A 22663-nucleotide genomic window follows, 5' to 3' on the forward strand; every position below is an offset into this window, starting at 1 on the left:
CCATGGCCGCGTACTTGACGCACCAGCAGAAGGTGCTGCGGCTGTACAAGAAGTCCCTGCGGCACCTCGAGTCCTGGTGCATCCATCGGTGAGGGCGAGGGGAGCCGGCAGCGGGCAGCGCTGGCCGCCCTCACATCGGGGCGCTCAGCCCCGCGCTTGGCTGGGCCCAGGGTGGGGGGGGTGGTTGTTTTCCTCCTCACTGTGCATGACCTCTGTCCGTAGAGACAAGTACCGCTACTTCGCCTGCCTCCTGAGGGACCGGTTCGATAAGAACAAGAATGTGAAGGATATGGTGAAAGCCACCGAGCTGCTGAAGGCCGGCGAGGAGGAGTTCTGGGCCAACCAGCACCCGCAGCCGTACGTGTTCGCCGACTCCCCCGGCGGCGTTGCCTACGAGAGATACGAAATGTACAAGGTAAGGTGCCGGCAGTGCTGCGGCTCCTGCGCTTGCTTTGTGTAACTTGACTTGGACAGGGCCGCAGCTTGGCCCAGCGGTGTCACTTCATTGCTCCCTGAACATCTTGCTGCTTGTGTGGGAGGAGCTGCTCTGGTCCTTGAAAATGGAGTCTCTTGATCAGTTTGAACACCGCTGCTTGTTCTTTTGGGATTTTTTCTCGGGGATAATCAACTGCTCCTTTGCCAAGCGCAGTCCGTCCCGTGGCGGGTCAGGCCGGCACAGGAAGGGGCTGGAGCTGAGCTGGGGGAGTGAGCAGCGCCGAGGGAGCTCTGCTGCCTCCCGAGCACCGCCTGGCTTCCTCTGGTGAGGTCAGGTGTCACCTTGGCTGTCGGGGACTTGCCTTCACTCAGTCATATGGTTCTTCCAGCATTTGAGTAATGGTACAAGTTACCATTTCCCTTCGTATGCTGCAGTGCCAGATGATGCAGTTTGTGTGCTACTGTGTGAGAGCAGCACTGGCTGGAAATAAAAGCCTTATGTTTAGGCTCTTTAAGGCACTTCTACAGGTATTGACCATCAAGATTGTTTTATTTAAGAGCAAAAGTTCTGTAGAAAAACACAGGGACTTTGCTTCATTGGCATCATCTTTTTAAATACATTAGAAGTTAATACTGACCTAGAGACTGCCTGCACCTGTTTCTTCATGAATTTGGAAAAAGTCCTGGCACAAGACTGGATCTGGTCAGATCATTTGCATATGAAGCCAGAGAAAAAGAAAAATATGACACAGATTTATCAGGGACAGAATAAAGAATATAAGAGTGAAAAGAGAAGGACTTGCTTAAATTTCTGCCAAGGTCAAGGGCCTGAGCAGTAGTAGAGATAATAGTGACAGAGAATCTGGAGAGATAATAAAAGGCAGCTGAGCAATAAATGGTCAATATTAGTCTTCATACAGAAACACAGACTGGGTTATGCTTTCTTTTCCCAGTTTGATGGGCTAAAACTGTCTTAACAAAATGACTGTCACAAGGTTTTGGTTGGTGTGCGTATCAGTGACTGTCTGTTGTGGATGCTGCTCCAAATTGTCATTTTTAGAACTCAGGCTGATTGAATGGAAATAGCACAGCTGCTGAAGTAAATATCCACACACCGAGAACTCCAATTAAAACCACCAATCAGCCTGAATAAAAGGTTTGTTCAGTGGTGAGAATCACAGCAGGAAAAGTGTGAATATCACTGAATCTATGATGGTACTGGAGCAACTTTTTTTTTTTTTCTCCAATTGGGAGTTTTGGTGGGATTTTGTATTATTTTCAATGTTCCTCTTTTTTAAAATGTAAACAATTAGTTTTTTTTAAATCACTGCAAAATTTAAAGTTTTGGGTTTTTTTCTCTTGTCAGAAGGTCTTAGAGGTCAGACCATTCTCAAGATCTTAAATGCCTAAGAAACTGCTTATTTCTTAGTAGTTGTAGATAAGCAGAAATGAGCTGTAATGTTCTGTCTTTATCAAGTAAAATAAATCAGTAGTTGGAGAGAAGGATTCCTCTAACCTGCTGCCTTCGAGAGAAGGAAGGGAAGAAATCAGATATTCTCCTCTACCAGATGGAATTATTTTGAGAAGTTTAGAGTAAACTGAGATGACCTGGGACTTGTTTTGGGATGCTGTGATTTAAACAAGTCACTGTGATGTCTTCCTGTGGGTCAGGATAATGTGTGAAAAGTTCTGACCTCTGCCACGTGCCTTGAGATAGTCAGGCAGCTCTTAAATGGTGTTTTTATGTAGTGCTTCAAAATGGAAAAAAAACCTAGGGAGTAAGACTGGCTTCAGCCTTTGTGTTTCATTCTTCTGCATGTGTGTACAAATGTGATTTCATAGATAAAAATAGTATTTTAAATCATATTTTTCTTCAACAGATTCCTGAATGGTCCTTGGATTTCTGGCACCCTTCTGAGAAGGCAATGTATCCCGATTACTTTGCCAAACGAGAGCAGTGGAAGAAACTGCAACGGGAGAGCTGGGAAAGAGAGGTCAGTGCTTGCTCTATGCAAAGGAAAGTCTCTTTAGCACACAAGTATCCTGTGGCACAGATGTGTTCTTGGAAAAATTACTGAATGTCTACTGCAGTCTCAGTTAGACTCTTCCCTTTTCAGTGTGAATCAACCTAAAATGCGTACACATTTGTTACAGCTTCTGGAGGGTTGTGAAGGGAATTTGAAGTTAAAGCTGAACCTGCAGTCTTGTGTCAGTTAGTAAGAGCTGCTATAGCAGTTTTGTGGGGGAAAAAAAATCCAAAGTGGGATGAAAGGAGACTAAAAACCAGAGAATTTCTCTGCTGCTGCTGTGGAGCTCTGACACTTTCTGGTTATACCTTTGAAAGTGATTTGCTGCAGTGGTCATCAGTTGGGCATTGAGACTAATTTCTGGCCATCCTAAACTGAGAGTTGGTTGGAAGTTCTTGTTCTTAGAACAGTTCTTGGATTCAGTTGGATTGTATGGAACATGGCACTTGTGCTGCTTCAAGAAATGGGTAGTGAAAGCATGCAAGGGGCTGCTGGTGACGTGCAGGAACAGAAGTCTCCTATTTACTGACTGCAGGGAAACTTGGTCCAGACTTAGAATTATCTCTCAGCTTCCAAAGCAGCACAATTCAGCCTGTTTGATAGAGTAATGGTAGACATGAATTACATGGAAATAATGACCTTTTAAGTCAAATTTCTCTTGTAAATTACTTCTTTCTAGTAGAAATTCCTTCTTAATGAGGTAGTATGAGCCTACAGTGACTACTGAGGGGAAGTTAAAGTTGGGAGATGTGAAACCTGTCAGCCAAAGGTGTTACCACTGGTTCTTCTCTGTGGAAATAGAGAAGAACCAGTGGTTCTTTGTTTTGCTCATTGCCTGGGCACTGAAAATGGGAATGTGTGTTAATGTGCTAAAGCAGTTCTGTGTGTTGTCTTCTAGATTAAGCAGCTACAAGAAGAAACTCCAGCTGATGGTCCAAAAACCGAAGCTTTGCCTCCAGCTCGTAAGGAAGGGCATCTGCCCCCCATGTGGTGGCATCATGTCACTCGACCTCGTGAACAGCCCATGTGAGAGCACCTTGGGTGTGAACGGCAGCAGTCTGTGCTGCAGGCAGGTGGCACCTCAGTGACCACTTGCTCCTCAAGATAATATAATAAAGCCAAATAAAGTAACAGAAAAGGTGTTTTTCTAGCACACTGCTCTTCTCTAGCACACTGACACCTCACTGCCAGCTTGTGCAGGCAGTTCATATCACCCCGTAACTTGGAATGTGGTACTAAATACAGGCAGAGTGTTAAAACTGGAGTTAAAAGATACAGACAGCAGCAGACATGGGCTTTAGATGGTCTTGTAACGAGGGTATTTCTGACCTTGCTACAGGACAAGGACATCCTTCCCTCCTCTTTAGGCTCTTTGCTGCATTTTTCACTTCCGTATCAAATCTCACAAGACACAAACTTTCCTTACATCATGGTGTTTTCCTCAGGGCATGGATAGCAGTGTTGTAGAGCACCAGAGGAAAGTTGATCCCCATATAAACTGAATCCGAGATAACCACTGAGCTGTATCAGTTAACACGCGTGGGCTGCTGAGGATTGCGGCTGTTGTGTGCTCATTCACGGGTCACAAATGGTTCTGGCAGTGTGACACACTGAACTGGGGACAAAAAGCTGTTTGCTTCTGGCTGTGTTCCCAGAGCATTGGTACAAGACAGGGGAAATTCTGCTAACACTTTCACTAACTGCCCCGTGAGAGAACAGATGCAATACAGCCACTAAGCAAAAGGTCAGGTAAACCTGGCCCTTCAACTGTTTTCCTGTTTTTAGGGCTAGGAGATTTAGGTTGCCTAATCTGACTTCCAAGAAGTTACTTGACTGTGCCCATGTTTAAGCCTAAGGCTAAATATTTTTGTGAACCCCAACTGAACAGAAGATGGCAAAGCATGAACTTCAGCTCTTCTAAGAACTAAACCTGTGTAGCTCAGGAATAAGGCTTTAATCTGGTTGATTTTTAGAAATTTCAAATCTGCTCCTTTACAGTAAGTCTGCATGCTAAAATAAGTGTGGATTTTGAAAAAACTCCAGAAAAACAGCTTTACATATTCCACAGCTGAAATTTTCATTCCTGCCAGGAAGCAGGATCTGTTCTCTGTGCTCAGTTAGTCCAAAAGTAGTGATGGAATTGAGGTGTGCCCTCTTCCAGCACAGTTGTTCAGCACATGCCATACCTCAGGCTGGAGCTGTCACTTGGAATAAGTGCCTTCAGTATTGAAGCAGCCGAGCAAAGCACTGACACCCGAGTGAGGCAAGATGCTCAGCAGTACTTCAAATACAGCCACAGAGAGAAGGAGGAATGAAACCATGATCCTTTTGGAGACAAGACATGTTCAGCCAAAGCACATTGGTTTTTCTTTTGACATCTTCCTGGCTGTATTGGGATGGGATGGGTTAACTTTATACAGAGCAGCCCTCATAGTCCTGGGAAGGTGTTAAGAGCACACCAGTGTTCTGGCTACTGCTAAGCAGTGCTCCACAGCATCCAGGGTATCCACTTGGCATCCCCCTCACCAGTGGACTGGGTGTGGGAAAGATCTGGGGAGGGGACAGTCAGAACTCAGGATAGGTGACTCAAACTGACTTAAGGACATGGGCTCCTCTGCAGGGCTCCAGAGGCTCTGCCAGGAGCCTACTCCAGCACAGGCTTCCTGGGCTCCCAGCCTCCTTTGAGCATCCACCTGTTCCAGCATGGGCTGCAGGTGGATCTCTGCTCCCCCTTGGACCTCCGTGGCTGCAGGGGCACTGCTGCATCACCTGCAGGGGAATCTCTGCTCTAGCACCTGGAACACCTCCTGCCCCTCCTTCCTCACAGACCTGGGTGTATGTAGGGCTGTTTCCCTCACATACTCTCGCTCTTCTCCCCACCTGCTATTGCTGTGCCACAGCAACTTTTTTGTCCTTAAATCTTTTATCCGAGAGGCATTACCACTGTCACTGTTGGGCTCAGCCATGGCTAATGGTGGGTCCATCCTGGAGCTGGCTGGCATTGGCTCTTTCAGACATGGGGGAAGCTTCTAGCAGCTTCTCACAGAAGCCACTCCTGTAGCCCCCTGCTACCTAAACCTGGCCTCATAAGCCCAGTGCAGTAACAAATGGATACCTTTCGATAAAAACGACATCATTGCAGTGGCAAAGAAACCAGGCTATTGTGTGACAGCTCCAAGAGGGAGCAACATCCTCCCCCTTATGCCTTCAATGCTGAGAAAGCTGTACAAAAGAAAGTCTTCAGTCCTTCGGGGAGCTGTGGGAAATGGTGCTAGTGTTGTGCTTGATAAATTCTGCCTGTAGCACAGGCAGTGTTGACAGCAGCAATTTTCCTCCTCTGGCCTAAGAACTGCTGTCCAGCACTGAGATGGACGCACAAAAATGCAAAGTCATCTGTGCTTCCTTGCCAGGTAAAAACAGTGAGGTGCACGGAAATGTCATCTGTTATGGTTTAATGGGAATTTCCATTTAGCACTGCACTTTTGCTCCACTGCTACCCTGCTGGTGCCCATCAGTAAAACACAGCTATATGCAATGTTATTTACTTGGTTTTAATTCTCTCTTGCTTGTATTACACGCAGATGGAACCTGCATGATCTTGAAGGCCACCACTGATATCCAGTGCTCTGGAAGCAAAAAGTCTTTAAGAAGCAAAATACGGGAGTTTTTTAGAGTTCTTTATTTATAATGTAGGCTTAAGCAATCATTACAATGTAGAAGGGAGACACACTTACAGCAATTATTTATACCAGTTTAGAACAAAAAACTGCACAGGGAGAGGTCAACTCTCAGTACAAACTAGCAACTAAACCACAATAATTTACCATTAGAAACAATTTATTTTTCAGCTGTGACACTGCTTTTACAATATGCAAAAACACAAACAATAGAACTATCCAAAGTGTTTTGTCACATTCTTTCTACATTGAATTTGGCAACATTTTATATTAAATTTTACTGATTATACTAACGTTTAAGAACTAAACAAGTGAAAAGCTGTACTTGGGTACAGTTACATCCATTTATTTCAAAGGTTTAAATAACACTTTTAACTACTGAGATTATCTCCTAACAGTTTTTGTTTATGCAAAAACCATCTGAAAGCCTCATTTGCACAATGCATCAGCTACTGTATCAAGATTGGTGGGCTACACCACAGGCACTACTGTTTATTATATTCTGTAATAAGGAGCTTGTTTTTCAAAGAAAGGAAGGTTTAATATTTTCTAAGAATCATGCTTTTTTTTTCTTTTTGCTTTTAAGCCATAACAAAAAAAAAGTTTAGCAAGCACAGCAGTGTAAAATGTCATATAGAACACAGTGACTACACAGTTACTAGAAGTTTCACATCCAATGCAGTTATGTATTAAAGCATAAGAGGTCATGTAGGCAAGTCTAGAGCCAACAGAAATCTGCAGTGTGTGGTGGAAACCAGCCCCTTACGTGTGTTATTTGGTGCTTTTTTAAACAATCCTGGATCCGCAAGTCTGGTGTCCCTCCACACATGGGTCTCCTGTGGTGGGCAGACAGCATCCTTCTGGACTGTCTTCACTGGAACACGTGTCATGCCTAGGGGTCTGCACATTTCTGTCAGCTTTAGGAGACGGGTATTGCAGCAATAACTTACTTTTATTTTAAGGAAAAAATCCAACTCTTAATGATTCTATCAACAGCGTTCCAAAAAACATTACTTAGAAGTACAAAAAAAGAGATTATAGTGGTCAGACTCCCGGTATTATCAAAAAACCAGTATCACCCCCCACCCCCACCCCTCAACCCTTTCTTTTCGGTATTTAAGAAAAGCCAATCAACTGCCATTTAAAAGAAGTTAAGAAAAACAAGCCCCTGTATTGGAAAGAAACATTCGCAGTTTATTAGATCACAAGCTGGTTTCACCTGTCAAATTTTTAAGTGTTTTCTCAAAATAGTTGGGCTTTCTAAGGTGCCCAGCCTGCTGGGCACAGTCAGAAAAAGGCATTTTGATAACATCTAAGAACTCCCTGCTTGCATTTTAAAAATGTTTTCACATTTATAACTGCCTTAAGCCTGTAGTCCTTGTTTGTATTCAGAAGGATGAGTGGAACAAAACGTGAAGGTGGAAGAACCAAGTCTACACAGTTAAGGCTGCATGCATGTGACTGAGAGTTGCTGCTGTGCAGTCAAAAAAGAAATGTGGAAAAACCCAGTTTTTAAAACACCCTACAGAAACAAAACACTGCAATCCAATATGGCTTATTCTGATGCATTTACCATGAAGCTACTAGTAATTCATCCTACTAGGCTACTTTTGTGCAACAGCATCTGCTATTTTGATGGCATCTCCCTCCCCCACTACCCCCCAATAACTCTACCAACTGCAGGTTTCTTCCTTGCATTATATATTGCTTTATTGTCAATTTTTATTCCTGCTTTTCAAACTTTTTTAAATACTTAAATGAGGATCCGTTCCATATAGCTTGACTTAAACTGTAATAAGTCCCATTGCTCTATTTTTTAACCTCACTATTACAAGGCGCTCTACAAAAGCTTGCAAAAAAGCCAAATTTTCATTAAATCCCTTTGCTGAAGTTAACTACTCGACAATTTTTTTTTTCTTCTATGATTTAAAACTTTACAAAGAGAGTTATAAAAAAGGTAAATGGGATTTGGCACCTTCAGAAAAAATTAAAAGTGTAACTTAGATCAAAAAAATGCAGAAACAAAATCACTGATATTTACAAATTAAAACACCACAGAAGATTATGTCTTACTATGCTCTTTCGTTTGTTTTCTCTTTTAGAGTACTTTCAGACTGTCTGTTACCGAGTATCTTAAAAAAATCATTGATTACAGATCGGAATGGATAAAGACAAATTAGTTTTCTCACAGTTCCTTCTCGGCGTTCAGTAGTCTGGCAGCTTCTCCACTCCTAGGAAATACGAGGTGCTGAGCGATCATTCGTGGTCGTCTTCTTCAGCTTGACCCCGCGCCGAATGGCGTTGAGCATATCCTCCCCCTGCGGGACATCGCCGGGGCTCAGCTCGCCGGGCTCCGGCTCCGCCTGCCCCGCGGGCGCCAGGCTGCCGACCCCATCCCGCTCGCTCTCCTCGCCCTCGCTCTCGGGGACCGCCTGCCTCTGCTCCTCGGCAGCGCCCAGTTTCTGGCCTGACGCCGGAGGGTTGACAGCTGCTTGCCCGCTCCACGAGGGCATGCTGGTGACAGCTTGCCCACCATCTCCCGCTGCTGGAGACTCCGGACTTTGCTCGGGGCTCTCTTCTGTCCCAGCGAGGGCCCCAGGCAGCCCCCCCGGGATATCGGGGACAGTTGGTGTTTTGACGGGAATCACCGGCGTCTTGATGGGAATCGGGCCTCCGCCGATGGTCCCGCGCCTGACCGAAGGCTTGGTGGAAGGGGTCCGGCGGATGGTGGCGACGCCGGGGGTGACGATGACCGGTCCCAGCGTGGTTGGCAGACCTGCGGTGGAAGCAGGACGCTTGGTTTGAAACATTCTGCGATAGGACTGGCTAATGTCACTGTTTCGTGGGATGGTGGAAGATTTGTCAAACTCCTGTTGTTCTGCCTCCTGGTCACCACTCACAGAGAAATAATCATAATCTGAAACTGATGCCAAAAGACAGAGTTAGGATCAAGCTGGAGCAGACAGCTGGCGCACGTCAGCAAGTCTGAAGTACAGATAGATAACCAAAAAAGCGTGGAGTCAGTAAGAATGAAGGGAGTTTCCACCTTCAGAAGGAAGAAAGTCCAAGGTTTTGTGACCAAGATTTGATGCCTGAAGGCATCACAGCAGACCAATTCTACAGCTGCAGGGGCCCCTTGTGAAAGAGAACGAGCTCCATATTTGTCACCAACATGGAGATACCAAAACCTCCAAGCCACGTGCCACCACTTGTAGATAGAAATACTTGAAAAATGTACTTCAGATTAGGCAAGTGGGTTCAGGGGACCGTGTACCAGTGATTTCAGCAGCAAATTTGTTTATTTTGCAAACAAAGTAAATCCCAGCTGTCAACTCTGAAAACTCAGCCTCAGCTTTAATAATTGCACTGGGTTCTTTCCTCTCCACGTAAGCGCTGAGCCAAGTTTGGCCCTCCACAAGCCCTGCTGCCTCCTCTGACTGCACAGCACTATCGCCCCATCTGAGGAAACAAGGCTTGAACTGCAAGCACCAAGCTTGGTCTCTCTCTTGCTGTTGGTTCTGAAACAGGGTACAAAACCCAACACCTTACTGCAGCTTCCTCGCTATGCCTAAGTTAAGGTCTCCAAAGGATTCTTTTTCCAATTACCACATTTCTACTTACACAGGAAAATAAAAGGTCACCAAGGGAAACCAAGAGCAGATTGACAGTGCTGATGGAAGACAACAAAGTTCATGAGGTGTGTATTTGCTGAGACAATAGCTCAGAAAGGGCACAAGAAGTATTGGATGCAATACCAGTGCCATTTATAATTCCAGGATCCTCTTTAAAATGGCAGCATCCTTAGGCTGAAACTCACTGAAGTAGTGCACAAATACAATTGTTCAGTACACTATGCAGCAGTGTGGGTCTCTATGTAGTTAATAAATCCAGACTGCATTCCAAGCTGGAAAAATCCTCCTAACAGCAATGCCAGCCTTCCTCCCTAGCTGACTACAAAGCCAGGAAGCAATAGCTGCTCCTTGGCACCATGGGGTGAGTGTGGGATGGCCAGGGTGGGAATGCTCTAAAAAGGAACATCTCCTGAATGGGTACCTTGAGATGGGATCGTGTCCTCTGAACAGCATGGAGTTGTTGTCTGGGTGCTGTAGCCACTGGAGCACTGCAAGGAATCCCGACTGCTCCTCTGGGTGTCCAACTGCAGCCCTCTGGACAGAGCGAGTGCCAGCTCCTCACAGGCCTCCATCTCCTCACCCTGCTGCTTACACACAGGAGAGAGACTCGTTACACCTGGAAGGGTCAGTCACCTTCACCCGCTTTTAGCTATCTCTCCTCCCCATCAGAGCTTGTCACCATTATAATCCAACAGGACTGAGCCCAGTCATTTGCTTGGGCATAGAACAGATGCTTCTTTGGAGTACACTGCTCTATGAAAATCAGTACCCACCGGTGCATTCCCTCCAGCCTGCATGATTCCCACTGACCACACCAGCACCACTTCCCAGATAAACACAACATGAAGTGCATCCCAAGTACTGGCAGGAGCCAGCACGGCCATTTCCTTTGCACCAAACAGGGTATCTGAAATGAGAGCTTCACCCTTGTGGCAGCTGACACCGTCATGCTCCGAGGTCTCTGGGCCTCCTCAGGGGGCGCAGGGGCTCCGCTCTGAGCTGCTCCATTGACATCTGGCTCACGCTTTTCTTTGCGACGCTGCAACGTGTTCACCATGGGCTGATCATACGGGCCCGGCTTGGCCCAGTCCTAAGGAAACGAGCTCGTTAGGGACAGCCTTCATCAGGAACTGTGCTTTAATTACAGGCAAGACTATGCAAAAGGACAATTTTAATGCAACAGATTGTGTATTAAATTGGATATGCCTTTCTGAATAAGGTGAGAAATAAATTTTGAAGATATTAAAAATCTTCATTTATTAAACCTGTTTCCTTTATTAAAAGGAATGTAAATTTCCCATTCTACCTAAATGTTCTTGTATGAAGGTATTTAACATTTTGATAAATAGTTTTATCTAAATGAAATTCCATGGTGTCAAAGCCTACATTTTCAGAATTTCGAGCTCAAAAATCACTGTCACACAGAAGATACAGATAAATATCCAATCAGTGATGTAACTGTTCCAGATGTACACGTTCTAGTATTACATGCTGTTACAGATGTCTTCAGTTCTGAAAAATTAGGCTTGAACAGATTTTTCATACACATTAGTGGAGCAAGTTACTGTGTGTTACTCTCTGTTTACTTACTAACTGAAATCTAGTTTACAATGATAGTCCATACTGAAGAAAGGCTAACATCACTCTGAATTACTGGTGCTAAATTTGAATCAGAAATTCCTTAGGCCGTGAGGGCTGTATTCACTCAGGGCTCTATTAAGCAAAGTCCTGAGGGTGTCCAGAACCCACACGCTGCACACAAAGAGCTTGACTGATCCAGGCTCTGTGCTGGGATGCAGAACCAGCAGCAGCTCCCCCAACACCAGCTGCTGCAGGGGCAATCCCAATCCTGAAAGTTTTCCTTCATTGAGACAAAGGCTGCTTTAAAAATCAAAGAACAACTAGTGCATGAGAATGGGCCCCACATCCTCCCAGCTGCCTGCTGGGCAGCCTCCCACAGCCTTCTGATGGACATCTAATGATGGACCAAGACCACACTGTGGGTTTCTTGAGGTGTCTCAGTCCAAGAAATGAGAAGTGCAAGGCCACTGAACTGACAGACCCCCTTGGACAGACAGGTATTGGTTTTGTTAACCTCATGTGAAACTGCTCTGCCTTGACAGCTGTGTCTCTGCTCTAAGTGTTTTGTTGTGAAATATATTGGCAAAGTGCTTCTAGCAGAGACACAACAAATGACCCTGAAACCCCAGGACCACTGTGGCCACCCTGTATGTATCCCAACAGTCTCCAGCTGCTGGATAGAGTGTAGGGGCATCTGTAATAAGTTATCTCAATTTAGATGTATATACATGGGTCCTGTGGTACATATGCAGTATTATATAACCATCCACAGGCACTTAAAATCTGCACAGCTACTGTTGACTGCACATCAGCCTTGCTGAGGATCCAGAGCAACAGACAAGAGACCTTTTCCCTTTGCTCTAGGGCAGAGTCTCCCACGGGAACCACCTGGCAGGGATGAACTTTAAGGCTCTAGGAGAGCAGACATGTTTTGATGCCAAGATCCCTGCAGATCCAGCTGGAGCAACTAAGAGAAGTTACTGCACTCTTGGTGGTCTACCCAAGAGAGCAAAATGAGCTGGGTGAGCACGTCCTTTCTGTGGCAGTAAAGCTTCAGTCACCACTTGGGTTTACCTGGTGCTGAGCACCTTCTTAAACCACTCCAGCTGGATCTAGGAGAGTGTGCCTGCCTACAGCCACGGGCCCAGCCACAGGGAGAACATCAGGCTGTCCAGTGTATGGTCCCACTGAAACAACTGGATGCCCTTCCCTGCCCAGGTGAGCACTTTGACAGTGCTAAATAATCTCTTTTCCCCCTGCATAGAGCCCAGAGTGTTTTCACCAATGTTTCAGAGCTGAATTATTCCTTCCTACCTAGATTTTGTCAGCTTTGGTATGTTTCAGTTGGTACCAGAATGCACAAGGTCATTCAGAAATACCCACAACCAGATTTTAGGTCTGATTTTCACCATGCAATGACCATTCAGAGTGATACCAAACAGAGCAAATCAACCAGGAATTACATGGACCGAAAGAGAGCAACAACTGCCGTGGGCATGCTGTTGGTATGAGGAGGTGAGGACTGCCACAACAAAAGGAACACAAACCTTCCAGCTAGGGATCTTAGATGATGGTAACATGCCTGGCCCAATGGTGTAATAATGAACGTAGTCTGGAAGGAGGGCTGAGGGAGCCCGAGTCCACGCGCGGGAGACAGGCGGGAAATGAGGGAAAGGACCTGCACCAACTGAAGCTACGGATGGGTCACTTGATAAACTACAGTGATAAAACCCATTAGACAACTGGAAATGAAACAAATAAAAAAACAAAAACAGAGAAATTAATATAAACAGAATGAATACGAAAATACACTGTGACTGATGTTCTAGGGAGAAAAACTCTGTATCTTAAAACAAAAGAAAGGAAATTCTTCAATTTGCTGCAAATAAAAAACAGAAAATTGATACGATGCTTGGTTCATAAGTGAGAGAGCCTGAAAATTGTTATCTATAACAAATTTCAGGCATCAATCTAGCAGTCATTGTCTCCAGGCTGAGCAGCTTTTCCTTCTGTCCATGAAAGCAGCACACTGTGAAAAAGCCTTTGCAATTTAGGTACCCTGCAGACTCTGGACATAGAAACAGAACTTTTCCAACCCTGAAGGCATTTGCATTGGTGGCATTTATTCTGTGTAGCTGGACAGAGAGGAAAAGCATAAAGCCTTCAAACATGACATGTTCTGGCTGTGTGATGATATGGAAGAACAAAACAACAAAAACCAACAGCAAGGATTTACCAGATGAGAAAGGAGACTGCTACCACTTCCTCCCCCAATTTAGAGTGTATCCCATGTAATTTATTCCAACCATGTGTATTTTGCTTTCCTTTTTGGTCAAAAAACAACCCCCATTACTCAGTGTAATGTATGCTTCCTAATGGGAGAGATGGGAGAAGCCACAAAGAGCACAATCTGGGCAAGGTGCTTTTTGTCAGGCAATCAGCTGGCTTTGGGCAGCATTCCACAATCTCTTTGAGTAGAAAAGCTGGAAAATGACCTTTTCTTAGAAAATTACCTCTGTAAAATGCCCAATTTGTAGCTTCTCCTAGTAGCTAGTTCGAAAGCAATTGCGGTTTTTATTCAAACATATTGACTTCTAAGGGAGCATGCAGCAGTTCCTAGTCTCATCCTCACAAAGAGGAATCCTGGCTGCATCCCATGCATGGAGGTTTTGTCCAAATGTTGCAGGGTTTGGATAACGAGCTAGTAGGCTTGTACATCTTGGAGATGAAGTTTTTCACCTTATCTGTGGAGGCCCAAGCCCCCATGGTGGAGCCTGAGCTGACTGAGGTGGGGGAACTGCACTCGCTCACTGACTGGCAGGTTTCAGAGGCTTCTGAAGAGGCAGAGCTGGACGAATTCTGCAGCATAAAACAGCACCGCAATGCAGGGAAAGGATACACAAGCCACCAGAAAAGAAAAAAAATCACAAACAAAAAGACAAAAAGCACATACACGGAGACACACAGGAGAGGGAAGGATGAGAGAAGCAAAGGGTTAGGATTTTAAAGATCAATTAGAAACTGCTCAAAACTATTGCTAATGTTCATGAAATCTATGAAAAAAAAAGCCACTTGCTTAATGCGAGAACTTGCCACACTGCTTAGGAATGAGGGAATTGAGGCAGCAATCTCAACTCCTCATTGCAATTTCAGCGTCTCAATTCTGCTGCTGTCTCAGAGCAAGAAGCTGAGGGACCTGAGGGCACCTGTGGTCCAAACATGCAATATACTGAGACAACTGATTTATACAGAAAAGCAGATCATCAGTACTTCAAAGACACAAAATTTAGATTTAAAACATGGAGTAGCAAACATCACTTACATACACAAGTTCTCGTACATTCTGATCTGCAAAAGTGCTTGTGAAAAACTCATCTGAGTTCAAGTATTATGGAAAAGAGTAAGAAGTGATACTTACCAAAACTGGAGGCTTCCAAAGTGCATGACCTGTATGCATGCACCTCTGCAGGAAGGATGCATACACCAAAAGCACTCTGACTCAAACCCTCCTGTCCAGCAGCCAGCAGGAAGGTACATGCCCTCCACTGAATGCAGAAGTGGTGGCATCTGCTTGCCACCTGCCTTCTCCTAACAGCAGAGGCAGAAAATACCAGACTTGGATGGAGAGTAGAAGAAAATGAAGGACACAAAATGTCCACTGAACACATCAAACATTTTGCTCCTACCTAGGGACTTCTCCAATTTTCGGTGCACACCTTTATGTACCTTTGCTGCTGTCAGACCTCTACAACACATCTAATTCAATTACACAAAAGCCAAGGGAAATAACCACACAAACCATTTTACCAACTACAATGCTCTTCCACATCTTCCCCTTGGAAGTGGCATCCTGCTCTGTAGGGATGTGTGTCCAGGTCCAACTGAGAGCTTAGACACAGTCATGAACACTGGCAGAGATGCCAGGGCATTACTGAGCTCTATTCAGGGTTTCAGAAATTCAACACTAGCAAGACCAATTCACCTTTTAGTAGCCAAGAACCTGTGAAACAAGTCTACATAAAGTGTTTATGACAGCAGAAAGTGCTGTTGTATCCAGTTTTTGTAGCAAAGACAGCAATTTCAAGGAATGACATGTTGAAGAGGAAGGGAAATCTCACCTGAAGTAAAATTCCCCAGTTAACCTTAGGTAAGATCTGGGATGAGTTTGCAATAGAAGGACGGCTGGGTATGGCAGTGTAGGGGAGCAATTACTCCTAAAACCCACAAGTTGTCTCACTGCTCACCAGGAGCTACAGTTGGGTAATGTACAGCCAGCTGCCTGGGTAGAAGGAAATGTAGGTCTCCCAGGACGGAACACTGTCACCATAAGGATTTTGGTGAAGACTGCTGGGGCAGCTGAGAAGTCAACACAGTATCAGCATCTTCAGCTTACTGGTAAACTGTGATTTAAGTGAAATTTTGGAAAGGCTGCTAAAATTTTAAAAAGCATGTAGAGTCGATGGAGTATTTTATAGAAATAACACTCATGCCACTCTATGCTGACATGAGATGATCTGAAGGTGCCCTGTCAAATGTGCTTAGGGTACAAGTACGGTCAGTTAACAAGGCTTGTATTCAAAGTGCAGTAAGAGTTGAGGTGAAGGTACAATCAGAGGGAACAGCAACAAATGACACATAGGTGTTAAGGACAGCAGTGAAAGTGGCATACCTGATGATGCAGTGGCATGATATTTAGTGGAACTTGTCACATTCTTGATTTAATGCAACTCCTTTTACTGGAGAAAAACCTCTAAAATAAAAATACTAACAAAGATGAGCTGCAGTTGATTCTGCCATCAGTCATAGCCATGGTGCACTAAATGGAGATGAGACTATTGCCTCTATCCCTTGAGAAAAATACATTATAGAAAACTAGCTTTTACACTAAACTCCAGAGTTCTGCCTGACATTCCAGGTACCTCAGCAAAAGCAGCCTTGTGAGAATACTCACACTACTGTTATGGTTTAGCCAGGAAAAAAAAAACAAGACAGAAAAATGCAACTACAGAAAATACTTTCTGAAACCTCCTACTTACGGCCTGAATGACCCTCCAGGGTCTGCATGCTCTGCACATGGCAGGAGAGACAGTGAAGGGTCCTAGTGCCAAGCATGGCATCTCCCATGCTATCTTGTTTTCTACAGATGCCCCAGAGGTGACAAGTAAGAACTTGGAATTTACATTTAATACACTATTTGTGTCTACAAGACAGAAATTTCACAAGGTTTTGTCAAGTAATGGTAGAGAGAGCTCACAGATGAGGTTTATTACCAACAAAGACACATTAAAAAGATCAAAAATGCAGATTCTGAACATGCAAAGTATGGGCAGAAAAAAAAGACTGGATGTGGTGAACTTATTTTTGCAATAAAATCACTTCTCCAAAGTGAAAAAAAGATGACAAAAAGGACTCTCCCACTAATTCAATGTGTCAGTTTTCAGCAAGAAAAGCTAGACAGAGGCTGAACAAGATGCCATAGGGAAAACATTCTGGAGCTGATGGAAATGCAAGAGGTGGTGGTACAGAAACAGGGTCTCCTCATCTTCAGAAACTTGCAAGGCACAGAGAAAGGGAATCTCTGGTCTTGCTAAAAAGTATTCCAACAATGGAGGGGGAGGCAGAAGAATACTGAACTCCTGAAGGAAAAGCATAAGGAAAACATAACTGGCAGCAGGACAAAGGATGTTTGGATCTGACTGGAGAGCCAGTCCTGAATGGCTGCACCCAGGTGTGGGAAGCACAGACTTCCCTTCTTACCATAGGGTACACGAGGGACTGAAAACAGAAACTGCACAACTACTGCTTGGGCAAAGAGTCTCCAGACTTTGCAGTGCTTGCTCTAGATGCACAAGCCTTGGCACACCCTCTCCAGGGAGTACACACACTGGGCAGACCAATTTCTCCTCCCCAGCCCATGGTGTGAGAAGTTTGACAATCAGATTTTTTCACCTTGTTTTAGTAGATTCCTTTTTTTAAATGACTGTTTTGTTTGAATAATTTTTAAAATCAGTTCTTCCATTTTAGCTATTTTTTTCCCACAGCTGCGATAATGGCAGTTCTGCTCTCTTCTAAAATTATCTCTTCTGAGAAAAAGCTTAAAATTAACAGTATAAAGCTAAAGCTATTCTCTGCAGTGACAAACGGTGCCCCAAATGTACATTTGTACAAGTGTAGCTTGGGCTCTGGTCTCTCAGATGAGACATGGATAGTGTCCCACTGCTTGGTGTGGTATGTATGAGTTCCAGCAGGAATATAAAAAAAAAAGATTTTCTGAGCTATCCAACTGTACAATTATATTTTCCATCTGCTATCCTACTAACCTATAAAAGGACCATGGTTATCTTGGATTACTTGCATCCTTTGTTTGCTATGTTTTCCACTAAAACATGGCATTGCTTTCTTAACCCTCTCCCATTCTCAAATAGGAGACAGAGCTTCCTGGACAAGGGTTTCCCAGGAGACCAAATCCTAATGATGAGCGTGCTCCAATGTCCCTCTGGAGTCAGTGGAAGATGGGCTCAGCTACTTTTAGAAAAGCTCTGCATGCTGACTCAAGGGTCACCTCCTCAATTTGTCTAATTTCCTGGAATCTGCCTCTACCGACCCTTCTTTCTAGTCAGGGACAAACCATCACGAAGAAGGAAGAAAAGGAATTTTAGAAGAAACACTAGAAAAGGATTTTTAGAAGAAACAAGTATCTGTATAATTTACAAAAGTGTTTCAGTTTGAACTCGATTTTTGGTTTTTGTTTTGTTTGCTTGCTTTTGGTGGGGCTTTTTTGTCCTTTTTTGGGGTTTCTTTTAAGGTCTGATTTGGAAGCATTTATTAATTTAAATGGAAAATGGAACAGCTGTAACAATACATATCCCCTATTCTAACTTGCAGCTATTTCAAGCAATGGAATCTACTCAAAAGCAGCCTCTTTGAAGCTTTATAACCTGAACATGCAGAAGCAACTTCACATTCAGTTTCCCTCCATTTGACTGTTTAGGGAAAGTGCTTTCCAGATCATTCTAACAATAAAGACTTATCTCTCTATTGTCTGACAGTGCATCAACATTTTTATCTTCATTTGCTTCTTTCTCTCCCTTTGCTTTCATCTCTAAGAAGTCACAAACAGCCTGTAAAGTCCAACCGTGTAAGTGCTTCCCCCAGCATGTTCACTTCAAATCCAGTGGATCCTACTATTATCATGCCCTGAATCAAACATCACTATAGTACTATCACATCATGTGATCACAGATACTCCCAGGCCTCAGTTTTTCTACCACACAGGGCAAGGTGTGGCTTTAGCAGCAGCAGCCACATCCAATGTCCATCCAAGAGCCACTCTGTGCTTCCAGCAGGTCTGTCAGAAGGGCTTTGTAAGAGGTCACTGTGTCATGGGCAATGCTGGCCATGCCTGACCTTACGCCTGGCATTTAAAGAAACTGTTCCACTCCAGAAAGAGACCTGTGATGCTTTTCCAGCTGTTCAGCTACACCCAAATGTACCCCTTTAATTATGATTAAAACCTTTTACAGTGACCTTCCCACGTGTACAGCCACGTGCTACAGGCTAACACTTTTTACTCCCAGCAATTGCAGAAAGGTGATCCTCACACACCAGTGAAAGAGCAGTCTGTTTTTAGAATTGCTCTTTTTCCTATCTTCTATGCTAACCGTGATAATGGTAAAGACTTACTTACTACTCTTACTAACAACTACAGGCTGGAAAGCAATCTTCATTTTGTCAGACATCTCTCCTCCGGTATAGTCTGTATCTTGTTTCAATCTCCAGTTACTCTTTCTTTGAGATTCCCACCAACTCCCCATCCCCCATCTGTGATTTTGTGGAAATTCAATTTACTTTTCAGTGACGCTTGCCTAAAATATAGGTGAGCATATATACACAATAGCTTCACAGAAATCATATATTCACATTCCTATAATATGGGAATTATATATGGCCCCCTCCTACTTTTTTTTCTAAAACTCATTATTAAATGAAAAAGGGCTTTGTTGATCCAACATGTGCCACAGCATGTAGCTAGCAAACATCATCAAAGTGTCCACCTGTACAAGATATAAAGCTTTTAATCTCCTTTGTTGGTTCCAGAGCTTGCTTTTCTGCCTTCTCAGTGTCACTACTAGAAACAATGTCATCAGTGTTTGAGACAGAGCAGCAGCCTCCTCCCACCCAGCACCGATGCTCCAAGCACAGCCCCACGGGGAGATCTGCCAGTTGGTTAGAGACACACAACACGGGTAACGCTGCCCACTGAACAGCTTCTGCTCAGCTCACAGTCACAGTCACCTGTCAGCACAACACATACAACTTACTTAGTGCTGAACATACAAAGCAAGACACTTAAGCAAAGATGAAGCAGCCAGGCAATGATCTGTTACCTTTTCCTCTGCGTAAAGGTAAACAGAACCGGAGACATACAGAGCACATACCTATTTGTTGTACCAACACACTACACTTGTCATACTGCTGCAGCCTTCTACAGCTCATGAAAAGGTTAAGTGATGCTTGGATCAGTTTGCAACCTTATGGACAGTTTCTAAAATGAAGTAAAAGCATATGAACTTTGCTGGTGTAAATCAGTGTGACTCCCATCGACTTTCAGGATGTTCTGCCACCTGATACCAGCCTAAGTTCTCTCCTCTGCTTAACAGGGGAATTTGCAAAGAGAGGTGTTGGTTTTTTTCATGCTAAGAGCAATTGCAAATTTACATCCTTGTCTGCAAACACAGCATCATCATGTGGATTACTGCCCTTTTATGCAGGTGCAGTGGATACTATGAAAACCAAAGATGATGCTAGCATGTGTAACTGATGTATGTATCTTAAAAGTCAACTTCCTTACCTTGTTACTATTCCAGTTTACTTTATTATTGCTCATTTACTTTTTTGCATTTCACTTAGGTTAGCCATAGCCAATCTAAACAAAACATTCATTTTATTAGTGTGCACAAAGTTCTTCAGGATGTCATCTATTAAAAAAAAGCTGCTGTGTCCAGACTGGGGACAGAAGAGGTATCATTTGAAAAGAAAGCATTTCTATTAAAATGAAAGAAGGAAATAAAATTTAAAAACCATTGAGCTTCCCCTGAGAGCGTGTTCTAAGCCTAAATGAACCAGTGTTGTTTTGGATGATACTTTAAAAATTTCTCTAAGGGTACTACTTACAAAATGTTCTGCAAAAGGCAAGGGTCTGTATGCTACCAAAGGTGGTCTAGGGTAGTTTCCATGGGCAGGTGACACTTGATAACCACTAACACTTGCTGACTATTAGGATTAACACTCCCCAACATGTAAAAAGGAGTGCAACTACATTTTTGAAGTAAAAGACAGTTTTTCTCCAGTGACCTCAGGGTGTTTTTAAGTAATACTCAACAACAGGATACTAGATCCTTTTCAGTTTGTAGGTAAGATTTTCAATGGGATTTATAATGTGAGAAAAGCAATTCAGCCTTGTTTAAAAATATTATAGTTGCCGTGTGATTTCTTAAAAAAAAAAAAAAACAAAAAAACCAGCAAAGAGAATTCAGGTACTGAAAGATACAGGCCACAGAGCATTGCAAATCTCTGCCTGCAGATGGCCAGTGAATTTTTAGAGGAAGGATGCCATGGACAAATAGAGTAGCAGCTTCCTTCTGCAGACCCAAAAATGCTCAGGGAAAGTTTGCTTATATTTCTGGTGAAATCCTCTCCATCTGACTGGCTTCAGGATGTTATTATATATGACTACACAAAAACTCATTTCTTATGAGCTCCATAAAGAATTAATAATACCTCCCATTTTCATGCAGAAACCTTATTTCTGCAAGGTCCTCAACTAAGAGTCCAAAATTCAAGTCTATCCACAGAAATGGGTGTCATAAAAAATGGCAGAACTAATTCCGTATGATAATGCTGGCAGCATTTAGAGTATCCCAGACCCATTGCAGAGGAAGAATTAAAGAAGCCTCTCTAATGCCAAAGCCACCAGTATCAGTACTATGGCTGTCAAAAGGATGTTCTGGCATCAATATTTGCCCATTAAACAGCAAAGAGCCACCAGATATTAACCGCTTGCAACCTGTGCAGGATATTAACTGGTAACCTCAGTGGGTAAAGTGAATATTATTCCCTCTATAAGGTGGGTCTTCTTGCTCTTGGTTGTCTGTATTTATCTCAAAGTTAGGCATCTAGGCTCCCTCCATGACCAGAGGGAAAAATGTATAGCCCAGGAGTGACTCATCCCTTTTATGCCAAAGCAGCATTAATCATTCCAGCTAGAGGCCCAACTTTTGGATAAATGAAATGCACTGAGACAACCCTTACCCTCAATGTTTAATCTGACTCCAGGTACCCCAAAACCACACCAGATCCTTTTTCTGAAAGGTGAGCCAAGTTAGAGAGTCCAGCTCAGACTCAGGTTTTTGTTCTCATGCTTGCACGTACCTGGTTAGGTGCTTCTGGTGGCATGGGGGATGGCGATTTGGACTGGAAAGCATCCTGGGACATGAATCCAGAATCATGGGAGGACACACTGGACAGCCTCATGGGTGCCTGCTGAGGCAGATTGGAGCTGCGATAGCGATAGTGTGAACTAGGTGAGTGCGAGTGCGAGCCACTGGACCGGGAATCACTACTGTTAACGCTGTTCAGACTGCTGTGAGAGACAAAAGGAACAGAGAAAGGAAAGGGGAGAGGAAAAGACACAAGGGCGGGGTGGGGAGAGACCCATATACAGTACAATTAACATTCCACATGTCTCTAGCAACAGGCAGCATAAACCAGGGAAAAAAATGTTGACAAATTAAATATATATATATATATATATATGCACATATATATCAGTAAAGAACCATAAGCAGCTGCAGTATCCCTGGTGACCAGAGAGAAAATGGCATTTTATCTTGAGTGTCAGTTAAATGATCAAATCTTAACCATTCAGACTTTAAACTCAGGTTAGGGATGAAGGAATTGCTACATGCCCTCCCTGAGCACAGCACTTGCTCAGAAAGTGTCTGCTGATGGTTCTCTCCTATTTCTGACTTACACTTGGCCCAGATTGTCAATGGGATTTCTAGCAGGGGGACCAAAGACACTGAAGTTCATCTAAAAGTCTGCCTCTAGGCATGCTGCTGCAGACAGCCAGCAGGACAGTGTGTGAGACTTCTGAAAGCATCACCAAACTCCCACACTTCAGAGTACCTGGGACACGTTTTGCTCACTTGAAGGCTTCCTACCAGATAAAAACACATGACAGCACATGGAGTGAAGCCAAGCCACTGGGTATGGAGCTTTAGTCAGTAACAAGGACAACCAGAGAATTAAA

General features: G+C 43.9%; 2 protein-coding genes across 13 annotated transcripts in view; one reads left to right on the plus strand and one right to left on the minus strand.

The window, feature by feature from the left end:
• The first annotated feature begins 2 nt into the window (after window positions 1-2).
• On the plus strand, window positions 3-3492 carry NDUFB9 (NADH:ubiquinone oxidoreductase subunit B9). The gene is made up of 4 exons (XM_053944235.1): window positions 3-88; window positions 223-415; window positions 2316-2429; window positions 3361-3492. The coding sequence occupies exons 1-4, from the start codon at window positions 3-5 to the stop codon at window positions 3490-3492; spliced, it is 525 nt and encodes a 174-aa protein (XP_053800210.1).
• A 2626-nt stretch (window positions 3493-6118) lies between these two features.
• The window catches only part of MTSS1 (MTSS I-BAR domain containing 1), a 127978-nt gene continuing 111433 nt past the window's right edge, over window positions 6119-22663 (minus strand). For 3 of the 12 annotated variants that reach the window (XM_053942293.1, XM_053942282.1, XM_053942334.1), the window contains 6 exons: window positions 21784-21994; window positions 14092-14211; window positions 12900-13094; window positions 10697-10861; window positions 10193-10355; window positions 6119-9062 (listed from right to left, as the gene is read on the minus strand). In XM_053942293.1, the coding sequence (XP_053798268.1) occupies window positions 8371-9062; window positions 10193-10355; window positions 10697-10861; window positions 12900-13094; window positions 14092-14211; window positions 21784-21994 (1546 nt within the window). In that variant the 3' untranslated portion in view covers window positions 6119-8370. The remainder of the gene's footprint in view (window positions 9063-10192; window positions 10356-10696; window positions 10862-12899; window positions 13095-14091; window positions 14212-21783; window positions 21995-22663) is intronic. The other 9 variants (XM_053942300.1, XM_053942325.1, XM_053942316.1 and 6 more) reach the window with 9 other exon arrangements.

The sequence above is a fragment of the Vidua chalybeata genome, chromosome 1 (assembly GCF_026979565.1).
Source record: "Vidua chalybeata isolate OUT-0048 chromosome 1, bVidCha1 merged haplotype, whole genome shotgun sequence".
NCBI classification, from domain to species: Eukaryota; Metazoa; Chordata; class Aves; order Passeriformes; family Viduidae; genus Vidua; species Vidua chalybeata.

What these genes read in the sequence shown, in the direction of transcription:
- NDUFB9 (XM_053944235.1), top strand. Translation starts at nt 3, where the DNA reads ATGGCCGCGTACTTGACGCACCAGCAGAAGGTGCTGCGGCTGTACAAG. An exon ending in GAGTCCTGGTGCATCCATCG is followed by an intron (nt 89 to 222) that starts GTGAGGGCGAGG and finishes CTCTGTCCGTAG; the next exon opens with AGACAAGTACCGCTACTTCG. An exon ending in AGAGATACGAAATGTACAAG is followed by an intron (nt 416 to 2,315) that starts GTAAGGTGCCGG and finishes TTTCTTCAACAG; the next exon opens with ATTCCTGAATGGTCCTTGGA.